The sequence below is a fragment of the Pelmatolapia mariae genome, linkage group LG15 (assembly GCF_036321145.2).
Source record: "Pelmatolapia mariae isolate MD_Pm_ZW linkage group LG15, Pm_UMD_F_2, whole genome shotgun sequence".
NCBI lineage: Eukaryota > Metazoa > Chordata > Actinopteri > Cichliformes > Cichlidae > Pelmatolapia > Pelmatolapia mariae.
Window position 1 is genome coordinate 25,188,304 of NC_086240.1, and position 18,412 is coordinate 25,206,715.

Sequence of the window (18,412 nt, forward strand, 5' to 3'; positions counted from 1 at the left end):
ACAAAATAAAAATATTGAACGCAAAGTTTCAAAATAAATTGCACTTTATTTTTCCAAAGCATTACAGAGGCAACAAAACGCAGAGCTCTGAAGAGGGACCGTTTGTGCTTACATAATCAGACAAAGCAAAATCAGATTATGATGCATGAAGTTTGGCAAAAGGACAACTTTACAAACCACCTTCACTTTAGATCAACAAGAAACAAGTGAACTTCAACACTTTAACTATGTTATTGTTGCTAAACAGCTGTTGCCAAAAGTGGTCATTAGAGGAAAATAAATAAACGTATACCCCTTATTCACTTCAGCTGATTTAAAAGGGATCAGTTCCGCCCATTTCCACTTCCAGGTTTTCATTTTTCACCACTGGGCCTTCCTGCACTTCCTCATCCTCCCTCTGAAACAAGGCATTTTAACTCCTCCGCCTTTATGGCTACTATACATTTAGATCAATTCTGCAACACCCCACTTCAAACACAGCATTACAGTTGGCACCTCAAATGCTCTACAATTTATTTATATATTTATAGAACTAAGCATGAAAAAAAATCCTATTCATTTTTCGGCAAAAATAAAGGATGGTGTCAAACTTCTACTTTTCTCTACAAAACTCTTTTACTTCACTCAACTACGCCCTACATTTTTTACCTATGTCATGGACTCTGGGTTTTGTGCCTGAGCTTTTACTCTTTGTATTAATATTTGGACTCTTCTTTTTTATTGTTCTTAGTTTTGGTTCATTTCTAGTCAAGTTTGGATTCTGACTTCATGGCGTTGTTTAAGTTTTGTAATCTTTGTGATCTTTATATATCAGATTTTTTCTGGTTGGTTGATTTTGATCTTCTGGGTTCTTAGTTTTTGTTATGTGTTTGTGAATCGATTTGGAGTTTATATTTAATTCACCGAGTTTCAGTTTATGGTGGCGGGTGTGGTTCTGAGCCGAACGTGACCATGTTCGTGTTATCATCTCTCAGTATACATAATATAAACATCCACAATTGGAACAGGAGACTTGGAAGAAAAGGAAAAGAGAAGCGGGTCCTCTTTAAAGGCTACTAATACTTTGGTAAGTTTGCTAACATTAGCTAACAGAAGTTCCTTATGATGTCACGCCAAGTAAAGCTGTAGCAGAAACTCCCTCCACAAGCATTCACAATGAAGCAACTGCGTTTTCTATTGTGTGTTCATTTAAACTTTATTCTTTTTAAAAAGTAAAGAGATTCATGTTCACTTTTAAAAATTACACATTATAGATTTTCTCAGAAACAACACACGGTTGCCATTTAAAAATTTTCTATACATGCTGAGAATCTTTTATAATGCTTGCATAAGGTTTCGTTTGTATAAAAGCAAATAATGTGAATTAGAAAAACCCTTTAGAAAAGTTAAGACTTAAAAAAACAAAACAAAAAAACAAACAAAAAAAACAACATTTAAGTCCACAGTTCTTGAATATCAGTGGATCCAGAAAGGTTCCCTGAGGGACGCCCTCGGGAAATTTTTCCATTATAGAAACCTTAAACCTGCAAAGAATTTCTTAAGAGAATATACATTTTCTTGAGTCCATTAATAAAAAGAAAAACAAATACTTGAGATGAGAAAGTGATCATTTTCTTCTTTTTTTAAAGTATACCTGAAATTTCTGGCAGCTTGCTGCAGACAAAGCCGCCAAATGACAAAGATAATTAAATCTTATATTAGATACTTCAAATGTATTTAAATCCATTAAATGTGTTATCAAAGTTAATTCTAAATCTATTTTAGGAGCATAACGAATGACTGAAACCACAATTAGCTACAGTGGCCTGATCACTCGATCATGACTGGATCATGAGATGAAATGAATTCCACTAATATGCTATGCTTCCAGTTCATTTACTACCTCAATGTTTAAACATCACAGCTTCCACAGTACGACAAGTTGGAACCACAATGCAATACTGGGGATGTTTCTATCCTGATTTCAGTTTCGGATTCAGAATTGTTCCACCCCATAATATATTTACCAAGTCTACTCTGTGTCAGGGTTCAAGTTTTTCTCTTTACTTTGTGTTTTAGCACAAAGAATAAATCACAAAGTGTTTACATTCTGAGTTATTATAAAAGGATGCAGCATATTTTCAGGTAGAGTAGCTTTAGAACTGCTTTCTGAAATCATAATCCTTGTACTAAAACACTAGTTAATCATTTCACGGTTTTTATTTGCTGTGTTCCCTCTGTTAAAAAGAAATGTGCATTTTTTTAAAATCTTTTTAACACTTTCATATCCCTGATAAAGTTAGAAATGTATACAAATCTTAAGTTCTTTGAGAAAAGAACAAAAGATAAAACATTTTTAGAAACCATTTTATGCATACAAACCAAAATATCTAAAGAGGCACTAATGGCTCCTTAACTACAAATGGTGTTTTTACTAGAAAAACACTTCAGCAATCTTAAACCTGACGGCTCTGATAATCCACTGATAAGTTTTGAAAATTTAAAAAAAATAAATAAATAAATAAAACAAAAAGTCTACTGAAAACAAAGACCAGCTTCATCTTCAACAGATTCAGCATGCTATAATCTGTCATTTCAGATTTCTTTAATGAGATCAAAGCCCCAAAGTTTTGCCTTGAATTTGGATGGTCAACACGTGAAACCTTTATTTTCAATGTTAAAAAAAAGAAAAAGAAGCAATGCTGAGAAATGCTTTAATTCAACACTAAACAGATCAAAAACCAAATCTATTCATTTCCATGATAATTTCATTCTTGGACTCTAGTAGTGTCCATTTCCATGACTGGCAGTTCAAAAGAATCCTTATTTATGTGATCCTGGGCCTTACTGCTGAATTTGTTCATCCTCCTAAAACAAGCTGTTTAAGCTCCTCCCCCTTTAAAGCCTGTCTCTTTTCAAATCCAGTGGGTAGACCATGTAGAAGAACCACAAGTCAAAGCATCCAAATCGACCCACAAATTGGCCAATTTTAATTATGAGCAACCACTGTTTAAACAGTAAATATGACAGGAAATTAAAAAAAGGTCCTCTTTAAATATAACAGTTAAGCTGTATTTAAAATCAGTATATGATATATGATATGAGCGGCTAAATTTTCTTTTCCTAAAAGCTTGAAGAGGTTATTATTGTACACTGTGACAGAAAATAAAATCTTCCACATTAGAATCACAGCTTCAACTTTGACATAAACTAATTGGAAGATGGAAACTCACTTCTGTTGGTCAACATTTGAGCTATTTTAATTGTTAGCTGTTGACACCCAAAGTATTACAATTAAAAAAAAAGCATGTCCAAAGATAAAGAAGAAAAAGAAGATTAAAATGAAAACAAAACAAAACAAAACAAAACAAAAAAAACACTTTAGTTTATAGCCATATTGCCCAGTTTCTGTAGTAAGAGTCACTCTAGCAGCTTAGTAGCTTTTGCATAATGTTTCATTAGTAAAAAAGGCACCAAATATTCATGACCTAGAAACTGGGTAAAAATCTAAAAACTTGAAGAGTTCCGAGATGGTTCCCTGAGGAACGCCTTCAAAATGTTTTTTTATATTTGAAGTTTCTGTCATGAAACATTTTTTAGAAATCATCTTTAGAAAACCCTTTCCTCCTTACATGTGAAACATTCAATATGAGTAGGTGAGGAAGATCAGGTTATAAAATTAAAACATTAAAGGGACAGTTCACCACAAATTCAAATCTCTATATTTGATCTCTTGCATGTAGTCCTCTGTATCAGTCTACAGACCGCTTTGGTTTGAGTTGTCCAAGTGAGATTTTTTTGTGCTGTTAAAAGTGCCAAAAAACTACAGCAGAGAAGACTTTTTCCAGAAATCCTGACATAGTTATTCCAAAAGCAGTTCTGAGAAAGAACAATTTTCCTTTTACCAAACTACACCCTGTACCACAACTCTTTCTTCACTCTGCAATAAACAGGCTCCATCTACCTGTGATGAAGCTGAACAACAGAATCAAACATTAATTGAATCACCTTGGCTGAGCTGCATTTAGCTTGCTGCGCTCTTCGTTTAGCTGTCAGGTGTAAACAGTTCCATAACAAGGTTTGCAGAGGTCTTTTTAGAGTAACTGGGCCACAACACAGGTGACATTTAGGTCTGTAACATAGACCAGAAGGCAAAAATATATATATAGGTATCTGGATGAATTTACAGCACTACAGGCCAAAGGGAAAACATGGAAGCTGGAATTTTGCAGCAAACCAATCCTTGAAGCATCCATACATCTGCAGATAATTCTGCTAAATGATAGCAGCAATTTTAAAACCAACTCTGAGATGTAACTTTCCTTTATGATTAAAAAAAAAATACATATAAAAACTGTAACAGTTGCAGTGGGTTTTTTTCCCCTCAGGTGGGGCTTGTTTTCAGCTTGGTGTTGTCAAAGGTTCCTTGACGACTTTAAAATCTTCCAATTTTCCATGACTGATAAATCAAACAGAAAATGAGCGATCAGTAGATTCCAGTATCAGGTTCATTAAGTGGAAAGCACTATGCATTTTCTGGATTAGTTTTTTCCTTGCTGTGGTGCTAGATTTTGAGATGAATTCCTCACCATCTTAACATGTTCAGTTAACTCCAACAGTCCACGATCTGCAGTTTTTATCCAGAACTATAAAATGATGTACTGCATTGCCTTTTTTCAGGACCGTGAAACTAATTTTTAAATACTTAAAAGCAGAATATTAAAAACTCTTCCAGAAACCAGGTGAGAATAATTGTCTCATCTAATAAAATTCAAAAGCAGCTTTTCCTGCTCAGTGGCTGAGCAGCTTGAGTCGAGCCAGCCAGCCGCCGAGCAGCGACGTGGACTGTTTGTTTACACCCTTAGTGGGAGAGACAGCGGCAGAAGTGGAGGCAGAAGCCTTTTTGGACCCCACTTCCTGGTAAGGTATGGTGGCCGTGTTGTGCAGGTTGGCGTTAATGTAGCACTGGCTGCCCCTGATATGGTCGACGCCGCGTACAGATGGGTGACCTCGGTACGGCAGAGGGAAACACGGCTCCTCCTCCGTGATGGTGCTGATGCCCTCATTACTCCGATACATGTGCAGGACGTCCTTACCTGTTAGAAGACAACGGGTTAATTATTTAATTATTCGTCTTGTTTCATTTTAGCTGTGAGACCTTCAAATGACGGCTTTCATGTTCCTAATTACGACAACCTTGTACCGAAGAAGAAATGAGGTAGTTCTACATACTGGATTTACATGTGAGTGAAAGACATAATAAGCAAGTCCTCCTCCTTAAATGAGCTTCTACCCTTCCATCCTCCCTGTTGAATCGTACAAAACAGCTAAAAGTAACAGTTGACTTGTTAAGTTGCAGGTCAAAGTAAGTCTTTATAAACAAACAGTTGAGATACATCTGGACATAACTGACGTTCCTGTTTCAATTGTTCATTTAAAAGAAAAATAATAATGCAAACAAAGCAAAAAAAAAAAAGAAAAAAGAAGAAGAATATTTTTAGAAATAAATACGACGCTGAACTTCTAAGGATGACTCAACAAATAAACCTCACAGGTCATGCAGCAGTGTGTAACCTTCGCTCTTTTGTCGGCCTCATGTTTGCCGTCAGTGGAAAACAGTCCACCTCTTCACGTGTCTTTATTTAACCGTTCATTAACTGCCTGTTATCTTGGACAAACTGCCAACGCGCACCGTGCTCGTCAAGGTGAAGTGCTCTAACGCTCAGACTGAGCCGAGTATGAAATGAGTCGCGCAGATGCAGTGGCAGCTTTCGGGGTTAATGATTAACCAGGTAAAAATTCAAAGCACGCAGCCCATCCCTGCTACAGTCTGTCCTTGCCTTTTAATGAGTCGGACAGATGGCTATTACTGATAACTGTCAGATTACTGGCGCTCACTGCGTCTGGTCCAGCTGGACAGGTGGGACTTACCTTTCCTTCCCTGAGTACTGGGCCTGGAGAGCTGGTCAGACACGCCTGAAAATGCCTCCACAGGCATGGAGATGGGTCTGGGTTTACCTGCGAAGAGTCCAGAAAGAGCAAAACATCAGCTCCATCTCAGAGACACTACTCCTCTACTTCCACCTCAGGCTGACACTTAGCCAGATATTAGTGCACAAACCAATATGGCCCATGAACAGCTAGCTGCAGTCAGTCTAACAGAAATGTTTTTGAGGGGTTTTTCTTCTCGGGAGAATCAGGCTGAGAAAAATTCTCATTAAAATTAAAAATCTGCTGTTTTCTAAATCAATGATTCATCTTTAAATCCCCAAAGAACCACTCCTGGCTTAAGGTGTCCTTGATTACTATGACCCAATAAAGCTTCAAAATATAATACAATGCATTCAGGTTGCTTTGTGGTGACTCCAGAGACAAAGGTGGCACTATATCCCAGTGTTTCCAACCAAAACCAGAACAAAACTGCTCCAAACTTAACAGGGAGGAATTACTGTTCATGAAATCAAGCCTTCAAGTCAACAGAAGCTCTTTGAAGATACAGTCTTATTAGTAGAAACGCTTTGTTTGGTTTGTTGGGGCTAGATTGGGCCAGACACATGACATCATCTGACCTGCTATTCTCTCACATGAAATCACAGGGACTGAACTACAGAACTGGCAGGTTAACCTCCTAGGACCAGGCGCCTACATATGTGGACATCACATTTTGGTCTAGTCTAGAGACCAAAATACTAAATTTTGCTCTACAAGGGTCTAATATCCACTTGCGAGGACATTATACTGCCACTGTTCTATCAAAATTTAAAATGATTGTCCTCCATGTGGATCTCATTTTTCTCAGAAACAAAAATCAGGTAAAAAAACTTTTTAGGTAATTCTTTGTTTTTACGTTCATCAGGTCTCAATCCGCCCAAATAGCAAAGAGAAATTAAAAATGCATGCCATGAAAGAGTTTGGGTCTTTCATGATTGTGAGGTTAAAGTGAGCCTCTGACAAAAGTTTAGGGCTGCTGTGCATGTGTGAGAACAGTCTATGCATCAAGCAAAAAAAACAAAAAAAACAACAACAACTAAAAAAAAAAAAACAGTTGATTGTGGTTTTATGTGCTTTCACTTCCTGTGGTACTGTAAGTGTTGTATAACTCATCTTAACCCACATGTTTTTCCCCTCATTGTGATGCTTTTTTTTGTCTTTGTGATGTGATGACTGGCTGCTGGCTGTCGCTTCATATTCTGACCCTTGGGCGTGGAATCACTTGGCCTATAAACTTAGTCTGGATATTTTTTTGAGTCAGAAAAAAACTAAAACACTGGGACAAGACTAAACTTTTTCCTTTTTATTCCAAATATAGTTTGAGCTTTGTTTTCATTGTTAGACTAAGCTCTAGAGCAGTGGTGGGCAACTCCAGGCCTTGAGGGCTGGTGTCCTGCAGGTTTTAGATGTGTCCTTGATCCAACACAGCTTATTCAAATGGCTAAATTACCTCTACAACATGTCTTGTAGTTCTCCAGAGGCCTGCTAATGAACTAATCATTTGATTCAGGTGTGTTGACCCAGGGTGATATCTAAAACCTGCAGGACACTGGCCCTTGAGGCCTGGAGTTTCCCATCCCTGCTCTAGAGTAAGGTTAAGATTAATACGAGCCTTTGTGTCCTTACAGCGTGAGGAGGAGCGCTGCCTGAGGCGAACTGGGATAGGATGGCTGGATTCAGGTGGAGGGGCGACAGACGTCCGGTTTTCCTCTGCTACAGTGAAGCGTCGCTGCCGCATGTCTGCATCCAGATGCGAGTTTGGTGACTTGGGACGCATTTTCACACCTGCAAACACGTTTGTGTTCCCATCTCTGCCACAAGGAGAGGGAAACTCAGCATTACAGGCATAAAAAAAAAAAAAAAAAGAAAGAAAAAAAAAGATGATTCTGAAATCCTGAAGCTTGTGTGAGGTACTTACAGCGGGACATATGGCGCTTCTGGGGGAGGAGGGATATACAAATCCAAGATGGTCGTCTTCCCTCTCTTTCCAGGAGTGTCTGAGGTTTCTGACTCTCGTGATTTATAGAGACTTGGCGCTCCCTGAGAGGTCTGATAAAGAAAAAAGACAAATTTAAGCCCTTTAACCTCCTAAGACCCGAACTCTTCAACGACATGCATTTTTAATTTCTCTTTGATATTTGGGCATATTGGGGCTTGATGAATGTAAAAACAAAGAATTACCAGATTTTTTTTTTTTACCTTATTTTTGTTTTTAAGAAAAATAAGAGCCACATATGAGAATAATCGTTTAAAATTTTGATAGAACAGTAGCAGTATAATGTCCTCGTAAGTGGATATCAGGCCCATGTAGAGCAAAATTGAGTATTTTAGTCTAAATAACCCAAAATGTGATGTCCACATATGTGGACGCCAGGTCCTAGGAGGTTAATAAAGGAAACAAAAGAATCACATGTAACTAACACTTTTGGTTTGTTTCTTCTAATCTGTGTTTTTGGTTGCTTCTGTGTCTCCGCACACAGCAGACGATGACTTTGTGGACTGCGTTTATCGTCAAACAAAAGCGAAAGTCGCTCCAGCTCAGAGGAGAAACAGCAGAGGAGGCTTTTCTGTTTCCTTCCTCACTTTCAAGTTCTCACAAACACAGGAACTTCATTCAGCTTGTTTTTTTGTTTCACCTGCACTTTGAAAAACACGTCTGAAGGACGTTTCGATGCAGCCACTTTTAACCATGCCAGACTTGATCTAGTCTGGTGATACTGTGAATGTTCCTAATTGTGAAAAATCCAATGAAAGACCAAAATCAGCAAAAACTGAGTGGCTTCATTACCAATTTTACACACATTTACACACACACACACACACACACACACACACACACGGTGTTTGTATACACTTCCCTTAAAAGTGCTCATTTCATCATTCATTCAGTCAACCTCAGGTTCGCTGCAGTATACCTGAGGTTTTCAAAGCAAATCTGATGAATCGGTTTCGAAATATGTAAAGACCCAGTAAGATGCTTCAATATAACTGCCAACATATAAACGCCTAGGAGCATTTAAATAAGGAGCAAGACATTTTTCTAAAGCCCTTTGATCAAACAAAAAACAGCATCATAAACACAAAGTGTTTCAGATGTTTAAGTTTAACCCTAGAACTCATGTACAGCTAAAACTAGCAAAAGTTTACTTTTTTCCTTGTTTAAACAGCGAATTTATTCACTCAGTGTTTAAATTCATTAAGAAGCAAAGAAAAAAAGAAAATAGACAAAGTTGTTTCATAAACAAGCAAACAGCTGATGTCCTGCTGCAGTTTCTCACTTTCTTGCCCTTCCATTAACCCACATAAAACACGGACGTAAAAAACAGCAATGCAGTTTTTGGGACAACTTGTTTGTCATGTCAACTCAGTTTATGCCGTTTTCTGACATTACCTTAATTCCCCAACACTGACAGATGAGTTCAGCTGGGTGGGTGTGGCTCCAGTGGTGGAGCACTTGTCTCACAAAGAATAAGAGGTTCCATTAGTGACCCCGGTCTTTGCTACTTGATTCAGTCATCTGTTTTTAAGACCAAACTGACTGAGCTAACTTATTCTTAAGTTATTATTACTCATTCTAATAGTTTCAGGGCTTGTCATTGTTCCCACTTCACAAAACAAAAGATAAACGAATGTAAGTGCAGGTGGCGTAACCTTTAAAGTGAATGGTGGGAGTGACGATGAAATAAGAGATCTCAGATCTGTTTTGAAAGACTGAGATTGGAGCCTGAGCTCATCAGCTGAGCTACCCAGCGCCTTTCTGGATTCCTATCTCCCCTAAACACACACATCCTGGACCCCTGTCAGCACAAAACCCCTGAAGGTGGTTTGGTGAATGCAGGATTGTCACATTGTAAACTAAAGTGTGAGTCAGCCACCGCAGATCTAACATCAACGCAGAGTTTTTCCTATCTTCCTTTTTTTCAGGAAAAGGGAAGAAGGGCTCCATTGTTTCACCCGCTCACCTCAGAGGAGCTGCAGACTGAGAGGCTGCTGCGTTTTCTGCTCGAATCGAAACCTCAAAGCTACGACAAAGGACTGAAAACCGCCACGAGCAGCTTGATTTACTTACCGACACAGTCTGCTTCACTTTCAAAGAGTGACGTCTGTCACAACACTACAGCTGCTGCAGGTTCAGGACCTGCGTCAACTATGCCTCACCTTGAAAATTCTGCAGAAAGAATCCATTATCCTTCCACATTTACCGTTATTAACCGGAACTTTGTGCACTCGTGCTTTTTTTCCTTTCTTTTTTTTCCCCACAGGAAAAAACTTCGACTTCTCTAAAATCAAAAACACAATCACTCCCAAATGTCCAGTTTGAACCAGGAAAAAGAACCTCTCCTCACTTCTTTTTCAGGGCCAGTAGATGAATCTGAAGGCCAAAGTGTCAATAAAGTTATGTAGAGCTATTTCAAACTATGTTTCTTAATGCCATTATTTGTATTGACAACATATAAACATGTAAGAAATGATATGGTGATTCTAAATATCACGTTACGTTGAGCTCTTCTTCAAGGTCAAACTTTCAGAAAATGTTGTCTTTAAAATTTGCCCTTTACAAGCTCATTGTTTAATTTTGGAGGTTTACAAGAACATGTTTGCATGTTTTAATATTAGAAGAACAAAAAAAAAATCTTAACAAGGACTTTATCAGACGACTTCTTTGTTTTACAGTGAAGAGAAGCGCGTTAACAAGTAAAGGCTGGATTGTAATCAGTCAGTTTTATTGGGTGAATTTGTGTCACTGTTTCAATCCTGATGACAAAAACAGGAAAGTGAATCATAAAAGCTTGATTGTGAATTTTGATGTTTTAAAATTCTGTTGATGTGCATCAGGAAAGCAAGAGAGAAGCAAACAGGTTTGAGTACGTGTTATGCCAAACACTGATTTATCTGTTGATGGGGAAATAAAACCTTCAGTTTCTCAGTGACTGAGTTCACAAAAATGTCTGTGTGTAAGAAAAAAAAAAAAAAAAAAAAAACAGGTAATGTAGCGAATTTGAGATTTCAGGATATACAGACTACCTGCTCAATTCTGCTGCGAAGTTTTTCGCTGATGGAAATTCTCTTTTCGTCCATACAAGCACACAAATAAACGCTCCTGAGCCGGGGGCTGTTAGGACTGTTAATCTGCATTTCAGATTCATTTTGGGAAGTCCGAATACTGAGCTCATGTTACAGCGAAAAAGAGAAGCGAGAATACATTAGAAAACAAAAGACTCCAGATCATGTTCAAGCGTTGCATTTTACACAGAACTTTAGGCCTGAATTCCTCATTTTTATTGTGCAGTCATCATGTTTTTGGTTTCATCAAACTATGTGGAACTTGTGGATAAAAAAGGCAGAAAAACTGCAACACAAGTACTTGTTCATTTCTACTCCAGTTTGGGATTTCCCACATCATTTGACCTCTCCACGACAGGAGAACAATCTGCCACCACAGAGGGCCTCCATCAGGAAGGATCAAAAGGAGGAGACAGTCCCTGGAGTTAGTTGTTTATTTTGCTGAGAAGCACTTCAGCACAATACAATCTGCGGCTCACCTGCACGAGCGGCGGCCTCCAGCGCAGGTTTTTCAGTGGAGCCGGTGCGAAGCTGGCAGAAGGTCCAGAGGGCCTCTTCTTCAGCATCAAGACAACACCTCCAGACTCCGCCCTCAACTTCTCCACCAGGTGCTTTAGCTGCCAGCCCACCTGGACCAACCCCAGAGCAAATGTCAGAGAATTGCAGCCTCTAGAGAGCGCTAGCATGAGGAAAGACCTTAAACTTCACGACCCTGAACTTCAGCGTTTAATGAAGCATTTCATGTTCTGTGAGCTGTGAACTGTCATGAAACATGTGGAAACGGATCCTCCTCTTATACTTGGCCTTGGTTCAGTACTGTCTGAAACAAGCCGTTTACTGGCTTACAGTCAGTTTCATGTAATTCACATCACATTTACACTTACATGATAATAAATATTTTATTAACATCAATGCATTTGCATTTTCATGATTGTAAAATCTGTAAATCTCACTAATAATTATTTGGAGAACATACATTTAATAAATATTGTGATATCGTCATTAGTGAAAAACATGTTAAAGCCAACTTCCTTCTGATTGGCTGGTCCTGCTAAAAATAAGCATATCTGAACTGTAGGTGGGTGGAGCTTGTGTTTTCTTCGCCCATCTGAAATGCCCCAAAATGGTTCAGAGCAGTCTGAAGTCTGACCTTTTATTTCACAAGGCCACGTTTAACATGAGTGTTCACTGTTGTAGCACTAAATATATGACAGAAAGGAAAAAGTCCTGTATACTGAAAAGTCACAACACTTCAGTTTATACATAAGACAAAATAAAGAAGATACAACTTGTCGCTTGGAAAAAAGAGACAGCTGGACTTTGTGAAGTTTGTGAATATGTTTCACCTGTCATCCAAGAAGATTGTTCTACAACTAATACCTGGGAATCCTACAGTCAAGTGTTGAAGCTACGTCCTGCCTCACAGACGTGTGTGGCATCTCTCCATCTAAGAAAATGACTCAGGCCATTTCCCAAAATGATGAGAAACTTGTGGCTATTCGACTCACCACTGTCTGTTTGTTGACCTGAATGACTTCATCTCCAGCATGAATCCTCTGGGTTTTATCTGCCGGAGACTGAACAGCACACAAAGAGAAGCACAGAGTTTAACAGACTAACATTTCATTGACTGCATGTTTCCAAGATCTCTGGTAGTGATGAAGACTTTTAGAAGAGATTTTTTAAGTCTATAAATGGCACATGAGTGGTGAAGAAGACCCAGAGGCTCACTCACGTTCTCGGTTGTTCCCGTGATGACGTGAAGCCCGTCGTAGGTGGATTTGATGTAAATCCCCTGAAAGATAAAACAGAACTTAAACATGGATCTTCTGCATAAATACACCTCCCACAGTTCCTCTGTAATTCCTCGCTGCAGCGGTGGCGGTGGGGTTTTCCTTTCTGGACCTACATCTGTTTCTGTTTTTGATTCAACGCTGGCTGTGGTTCATGGCGTAGCACTAAAATACCTGTTAGTGATTCTGAGGGGAAGTGGGGTCAGATTGTGGGTTTTTCTTTTTACAGCAGTCAGTACTTATCGGACAGCGGCATCCCGCTGATACAGCCCAACGGGGAAATGATCATTTCTGTCCCATTTGTGTATTTTCTTTTTTTATTCTATGCCCTTTAAAAACAAAAAAAATCCTCACCAGTCCCTCCCCAGGCTTGACATTGGTAATGTGAACCTCCTCCAAACAGGACATTTCCCTTTTTGCGGGGTCAGAAGTCGCTTGGACAGTCTTCTCACAGATGCTGTTGAGCGCTCGGGACTGAAAAACAAGAAAATATATACAAATAGGTTCAGCTTATCCAATGGATGGATACATGCAAGTGTTCACCCAGTGATCAGGCAACAAGTGTATTACAGTGTGTTATTACACTGCTCACTCTTCTGTCCCATACTGCAACCCCAAAAATTATTTCAAAAGATATAAGAGTCTGATTCAGATTTTATACACTTTTATAAAACTGGAAGCCCTTTTGAAACCACAGGTGTCACCCACCTGGCAGTTATTAAAAAATGCCAGGGAAAACATTCTTGTTTTGTATAATCAGTGGTTTATAATTATGCATGTATGTGGGTTACATTGATTTTGTATAGCTGTCATTCATTATGTAGGTGCGTATCTCTGGTTTGTGTAAATATGAGTTAAAGTCTGCGTTGCCTTATTTAACACCAGTTTTTCATATTGCTGTTGTTGGTTAAACCCTACCCTGCAGTAGAAAAAACATGTGCACATGTAAGAATAGATGTGCTGGTTTGGATTTCACAACTGAAAGACTTGACAATAATTATCTTGTTTCCATGATCTAATCGAGAAAATTATTGGCTACAATTTTTTAAGTGGCGTTTCTGATCCTTGAACTGCAAGTACCGTTTTGACCATTGACCATATGCAACAATGTCTAATTATATACATAATAAAATAATAATAAAAAATAATACATTTCATCTGACTAACCTTCTGGAATCAAACTCTACACACCAGCTTGTACACTGCATGAGTTTCACGGTTCCATTTTAAACGACATCAACTGCATATTTGATGTTATGACTTGTCTTGTGGTTACATTTTAGTGTTTTATAGCTTGTGTAATATCGTTGGACTGAAAACGAAACAAGGTACTTTTTGTCATGCGTTTTCTCTTGAATAAAGAATAAAACATGATTCAAGACAGAAAGCCATTGGCAGCATGGTGGTCTTAGCTTACATCTCCCATGATGACTCTAAAGTGCTCTAAATTTAATCTGAAATGCTGAATCACCTCCTGCACCAAATCTGCCTGATCCAAACCTCTGACCTTTCAGTGGAAAAGGGAAAGAAAACAACAGATGCAACAGGAGTTGGAAAAGCATCAAATAAAAGCTCCAAATACGGACGTGGGGAAGGTGCTTGGTTTTGTTGTACAGGAGAAGAGCTTGATGCCTCTGCAGAGCGAGAACAGCCTCATATTATCATCACAAATGACCAGACACCCAGGCCTGGAGCGCAGCACCGAACCCGAGCTCATGGGAAGCAGAGAGCTGACCAGGAAAACACAAACCAACAGGAAATTACAAGTAAACCAGGAAAACATGCTCCTCTGGGGATATAACTGGTCAGCTTCCTGCTGTTTGTTTTTTTCAAATATGCTGAGTTTATTGCTCCCCTTACAAAAATGAAGTAACGTTGCTTCATAAATATTTATCCCATAAAGTACTGGAAATAGAACTAAAAAATAATGCAAAACCAATGTTATACTTCAGCAGTTTTTAGGACTAAATCTTTAGTTCATAAAGACACTTTTATTCACATTATACTCGCCCATCTGTCTCCATGAGCATTAAAACAGTGTGTACATAAAACATCAGGTCCATTTCCAGTCACGTTCTGTTTACTGTAAGCTGAAGCTTTTCTGTCCACTTGTCACTATAAGCCAAGTTTGCCCAAGTTGATGTCTTATAGATGCGACGAGTACAGAAAAAGTAGACTCAAAGAGCTTTTCCTGTGTAAGAAATTTTCAGAGCCCAGACACAAGGTTTCATTCACTAAAACATGATTTAATTATCAAATAAAAAGACACAGGTTTGTAATGTACCCGTTGAGGGGCTTTCAGGAGCCAGAAAAATATCCTCTGACCACATGAATTTAAACAATGTGCATGTTTAAAATGAACATCCACTGCTGTAACAGCCCACAGCTGACAGGGAGCTGGCCTTCTTTAAGGTGACTGAGCTACTGTATAAAGAGAGGTCACATGACAAACTGGCTATGAGAAGGAAAGCGACTGAACTTCATCCAAGTGTGAATCCTGAAACAACAGGAAGTCTTATCTAAGACAGGAAGTGGATGTGCCTGATCTGAATAAACAAACCTGCAGCTTACACACACAGACACACACACACAGACACACGATTAGCTTCTACTATGTTCGAACAGAGGAAAGAAAAGCAAAAGCAGGACTCACCACTTCCAGAATCTTTTCCTCCATCTCATAAACTGTGCAGTCCTGGAATTACAGACACAAACACAGAGACTAAGAGATCTCACAAACATCTGTCCAACATCTGCTTCATTATCATCACAATGTGAGGAAAAAAAAAATCAGAGAAACAAGGCAGCCCCTGTCTTTGTTTTTTATTTTATTTTATGCTTTTATTTTGAAGTTGTGTATGACACAAAAACAACTGATAAGAGTCGGGAAATTACCCATGCTGGTAAGGAAAACAGAGTCACATGATTAAACTATGTGACCCAATTTAGTATTGCTTCAAAAGCAAATACTGTTCACACTAAATTGAATTAGGTGTCAGGATGGACGAGAAGTTCATGAACACAGATCTGAAGTCTGGATGTCCTTGGTAATATTTCAGGTTAGAAGACTGAATTTGTAACATCTGATATCAAACAAAATCTCCATACAAAGTCATTCAGTGATGGCAATCAATCAATGCTTCACCCTCCTCTTCTTTAACTCCTATTCTTACTGTTTTCTGATCAATTTTCTAATATTGTAATTTTTTGAATCATTTGCTAAATAAGACTTTTTCCACACAACATTCTGGTGCCAAACACCTACAGCTGTGTTTTGTATGGGATCTCGCCTTGACAGTCATACCTTTACAAGTAGTTATGGAAAAAAATAAAAGTCATGATGACAGTAAATTTATTTTTATGTTGCTCTGTATTAGAAAAGAACTTTCAGGTTAATATCATGCTACTGTACAGCAGACAGAATATTTTCATCTTGATGGTTAAAGAAGTTTTTTGTTTCAGAAAACAGATGCAGTGGAGCATTTTCACATCTGGGGAAAAGGAGAACTTGCTCATATCAAATTTGGCAGGTTTTCCATTCAGAAGCCAGAACTGTGAGTGTGGCAAACAGACACGGGACGGGAGAAAGGGAATCAGCGGCAAAACAAATATTTGAGAAATGACAGCCTACAGGAGAGTGAAACCAGGAGGCAGGGACGGTGAACGCCTCCCAGAGACACCGAGAGGATTCCTGCTGCGGTCGGAGAAATAACAGTTCCCCGTAAACACGCCGACAGGATGATTGCACGACAGCGCAGCAGGGCGACGCCTCAGAAAGCTCTGCAGACACATGCAGGGAGGTGGCACGCTGCAGAAAACATCCAAGTGCACGGCCGCTTCAGAATACTTCAATAAATGAAGAGAAATCCAGCTTATTGCAAAATGTGAAGCTCTGAAACAAACTTCTGCTGTCCCTAAAGGAAATTATAAAGTTCCAAACTAATGAAACGTCTGGCTGATTTGCAGCTGAAGTATTCTGCCGTTGCATAAAACATGTCTGTACGCCTCAGCTGCATTAATATGCATCATGTTTGAACTTCTCACACAATTAGTTCCCTCATATTTTGTGTGTAACCGAGTGTGACAAGCACGACTGCCTCAGGTAGACTCTGCAACGATGTAAAGGGTTACATACAATTCATCACTGATTCATGACTTTATGCGTGGTTGCACAAGACTTTGTATAGAATAGATCCTTAAGCTGTGGATTTAGCATTGACAGAGCTGAGAAAACCTGATTTTTTTCACTTTTCTTTATGGGATAACTGACAGCTGAGAGGAAGGCGATATGAAACAAACTGTTTTGTGAAGCTAATTCCCCTCCTCATGGTAACTGTACAGTGAGTGAAATTTTTAAAAACTATCTTAAGTGGTATTAGCTTATGCCTGTGTATAATTAGGGGCCTGTCACTTTAAATGACAGGTGAATAGTGCGTGAGTGGTTGTAGCCAGTCTCTGTTTGTTAGGCTTCACCTCAGGTAAACTTCCCAACTATGTTTTTGCTGTCAGTACGTTCAGAGCATTTTAATGCAACTTTCTGGCAAATATTTTTACTCTGTGTGGTAAAGACATTGAAATTAAGAGAAATTCTCAGGTTTTATAATCAAGCCAGCTAGCATTAGCTGATAACTTAGCAATCCACTACCTTAACCAAATGGTCACTTCTGGCTCCAGTAAAGTGAGACTATCAAAATGTGAAAACTGAGGCTTCACAATGTGTTCAAAACCAGACATCAGGGGTATGTCCATCTTTTAAATACAGTCTATAGCTTACTCTGTCCCTTAGTGAGTGTAAAACTGCTTAGATGACATGTTCTTTGGGCAGCAACATTTTAGGATGGAGCATGAATATACGTCTTCACAGAATTGGGATGCTTCCTAATTATAAATGTAAAACTTTTAAAATGTATTCAGGACACGAACCTGACATTTCCCACTCTCCATGAACTGGTTTTGTTGCAGTTCCACATCGTGTGCTTTCATTTACATTTTAGTAATAATCTCAAAGTTTCTAAAGTATGAAACATGTCAGGATCTCCATTTCTTGTTTGTTTTGGTTTATTACAGCTATCGGAAGGAGATATGCCATCAAAATGACTTTGTTCATGTATACAGTAGTTATCTGGAGCTTCTTCATGATCATCACCACCAACAACAACAGATCCAGAAAATAAACATTTTAGTTCATGACCTCCTTCCTCTCTGTGATGTGTCTTTATGACAAGTCGCTGCACACAGAAAACATCAGAGGTCTGTTTCTCTTTTAAGATCTCATGTGGAGATTGTATTTCCCAGAGTGGATCCGTTAATTACTCAGGAAAGCACAGAAACACTGAAGAAAACACAGAGCAGCATCTGAGCGTCACTGACCTTCTGGACGGTGGAGGTGAGCTCCAAACACAGCTGGATGATCTTGCCTTTAGTTGAGGTGAAGTCATTGGCACTCGACAGAGGAGTCCTGGCAAGAAGAGAGAAACTAAAATTATAGAATCATGTCAGTGCTGTCAGACAACAGGGCAATGTTGTAAAACGGATTCAAAATACGAGCAGGGCCGCAGACTATTCGGTCTTTATTTATACACGAC

General features: G+C 38.8%; 1 protein-coding gene across 1 annotated transcript in view; it reads right to left on the reverse strand.

The window, feature by feature from the left end:
* Nucleotides 1-45: 45 nt before the first annotated feature.
* Nucleotides 46-18,412, reverse strand: part of cnksr3 (cnksr family member 3) — a 44,341-nt gene continuing 25,974 nt past the window's right edge. The window contains exons 4-13 of the mRNA XM_063494679.2: nucleotides 18,198-18,285; nucleotides 15,481-15,522; nucleotides 13,182-13,301; nucleotides 12,770-12,829; nucleotides 12,543-12,611; nucleotides 11,514-11,663; nucleotides 7,889-8,019; nucleotides 7,597-7,781; nucleotides 5,911-5,997; nucleotides 46-5,075 (exon numbers count right to left, since the gene is read on the reverse strand). Coding sequence (XP_063350749.2) covers nucleotides 4,771-5,075; nucleotides 5,911-5,997; nucleotides 7,597-7,781; nucleotides 7,889-8,019; nucleotides 11,514-11,663; nucleotides 12,543-12,611; nucleotides 12,770-12,829; nucleotides 13,182-13,301; nucleotides 15,481-15,522; nucleotides 18,198-18,285 — 1,237 coding nt within the window. The 3' untranslated portion in view covers nucleotides 46-4,770. The remainder of the gene's footprint in view (nucleotides 5,076-5,910; nucleotides 5,998-7,596; nucleotides 7,782-7,888; nucleotides 8,020-11,513; nucleotides 11,664-12,542; nucleotides 12,612-12,769; nucleotides 12,830-13,181; nucleotides 13,302-15,480; nucleotides 15,523-18,197; nucleotides 18,286-18,412) is intronic.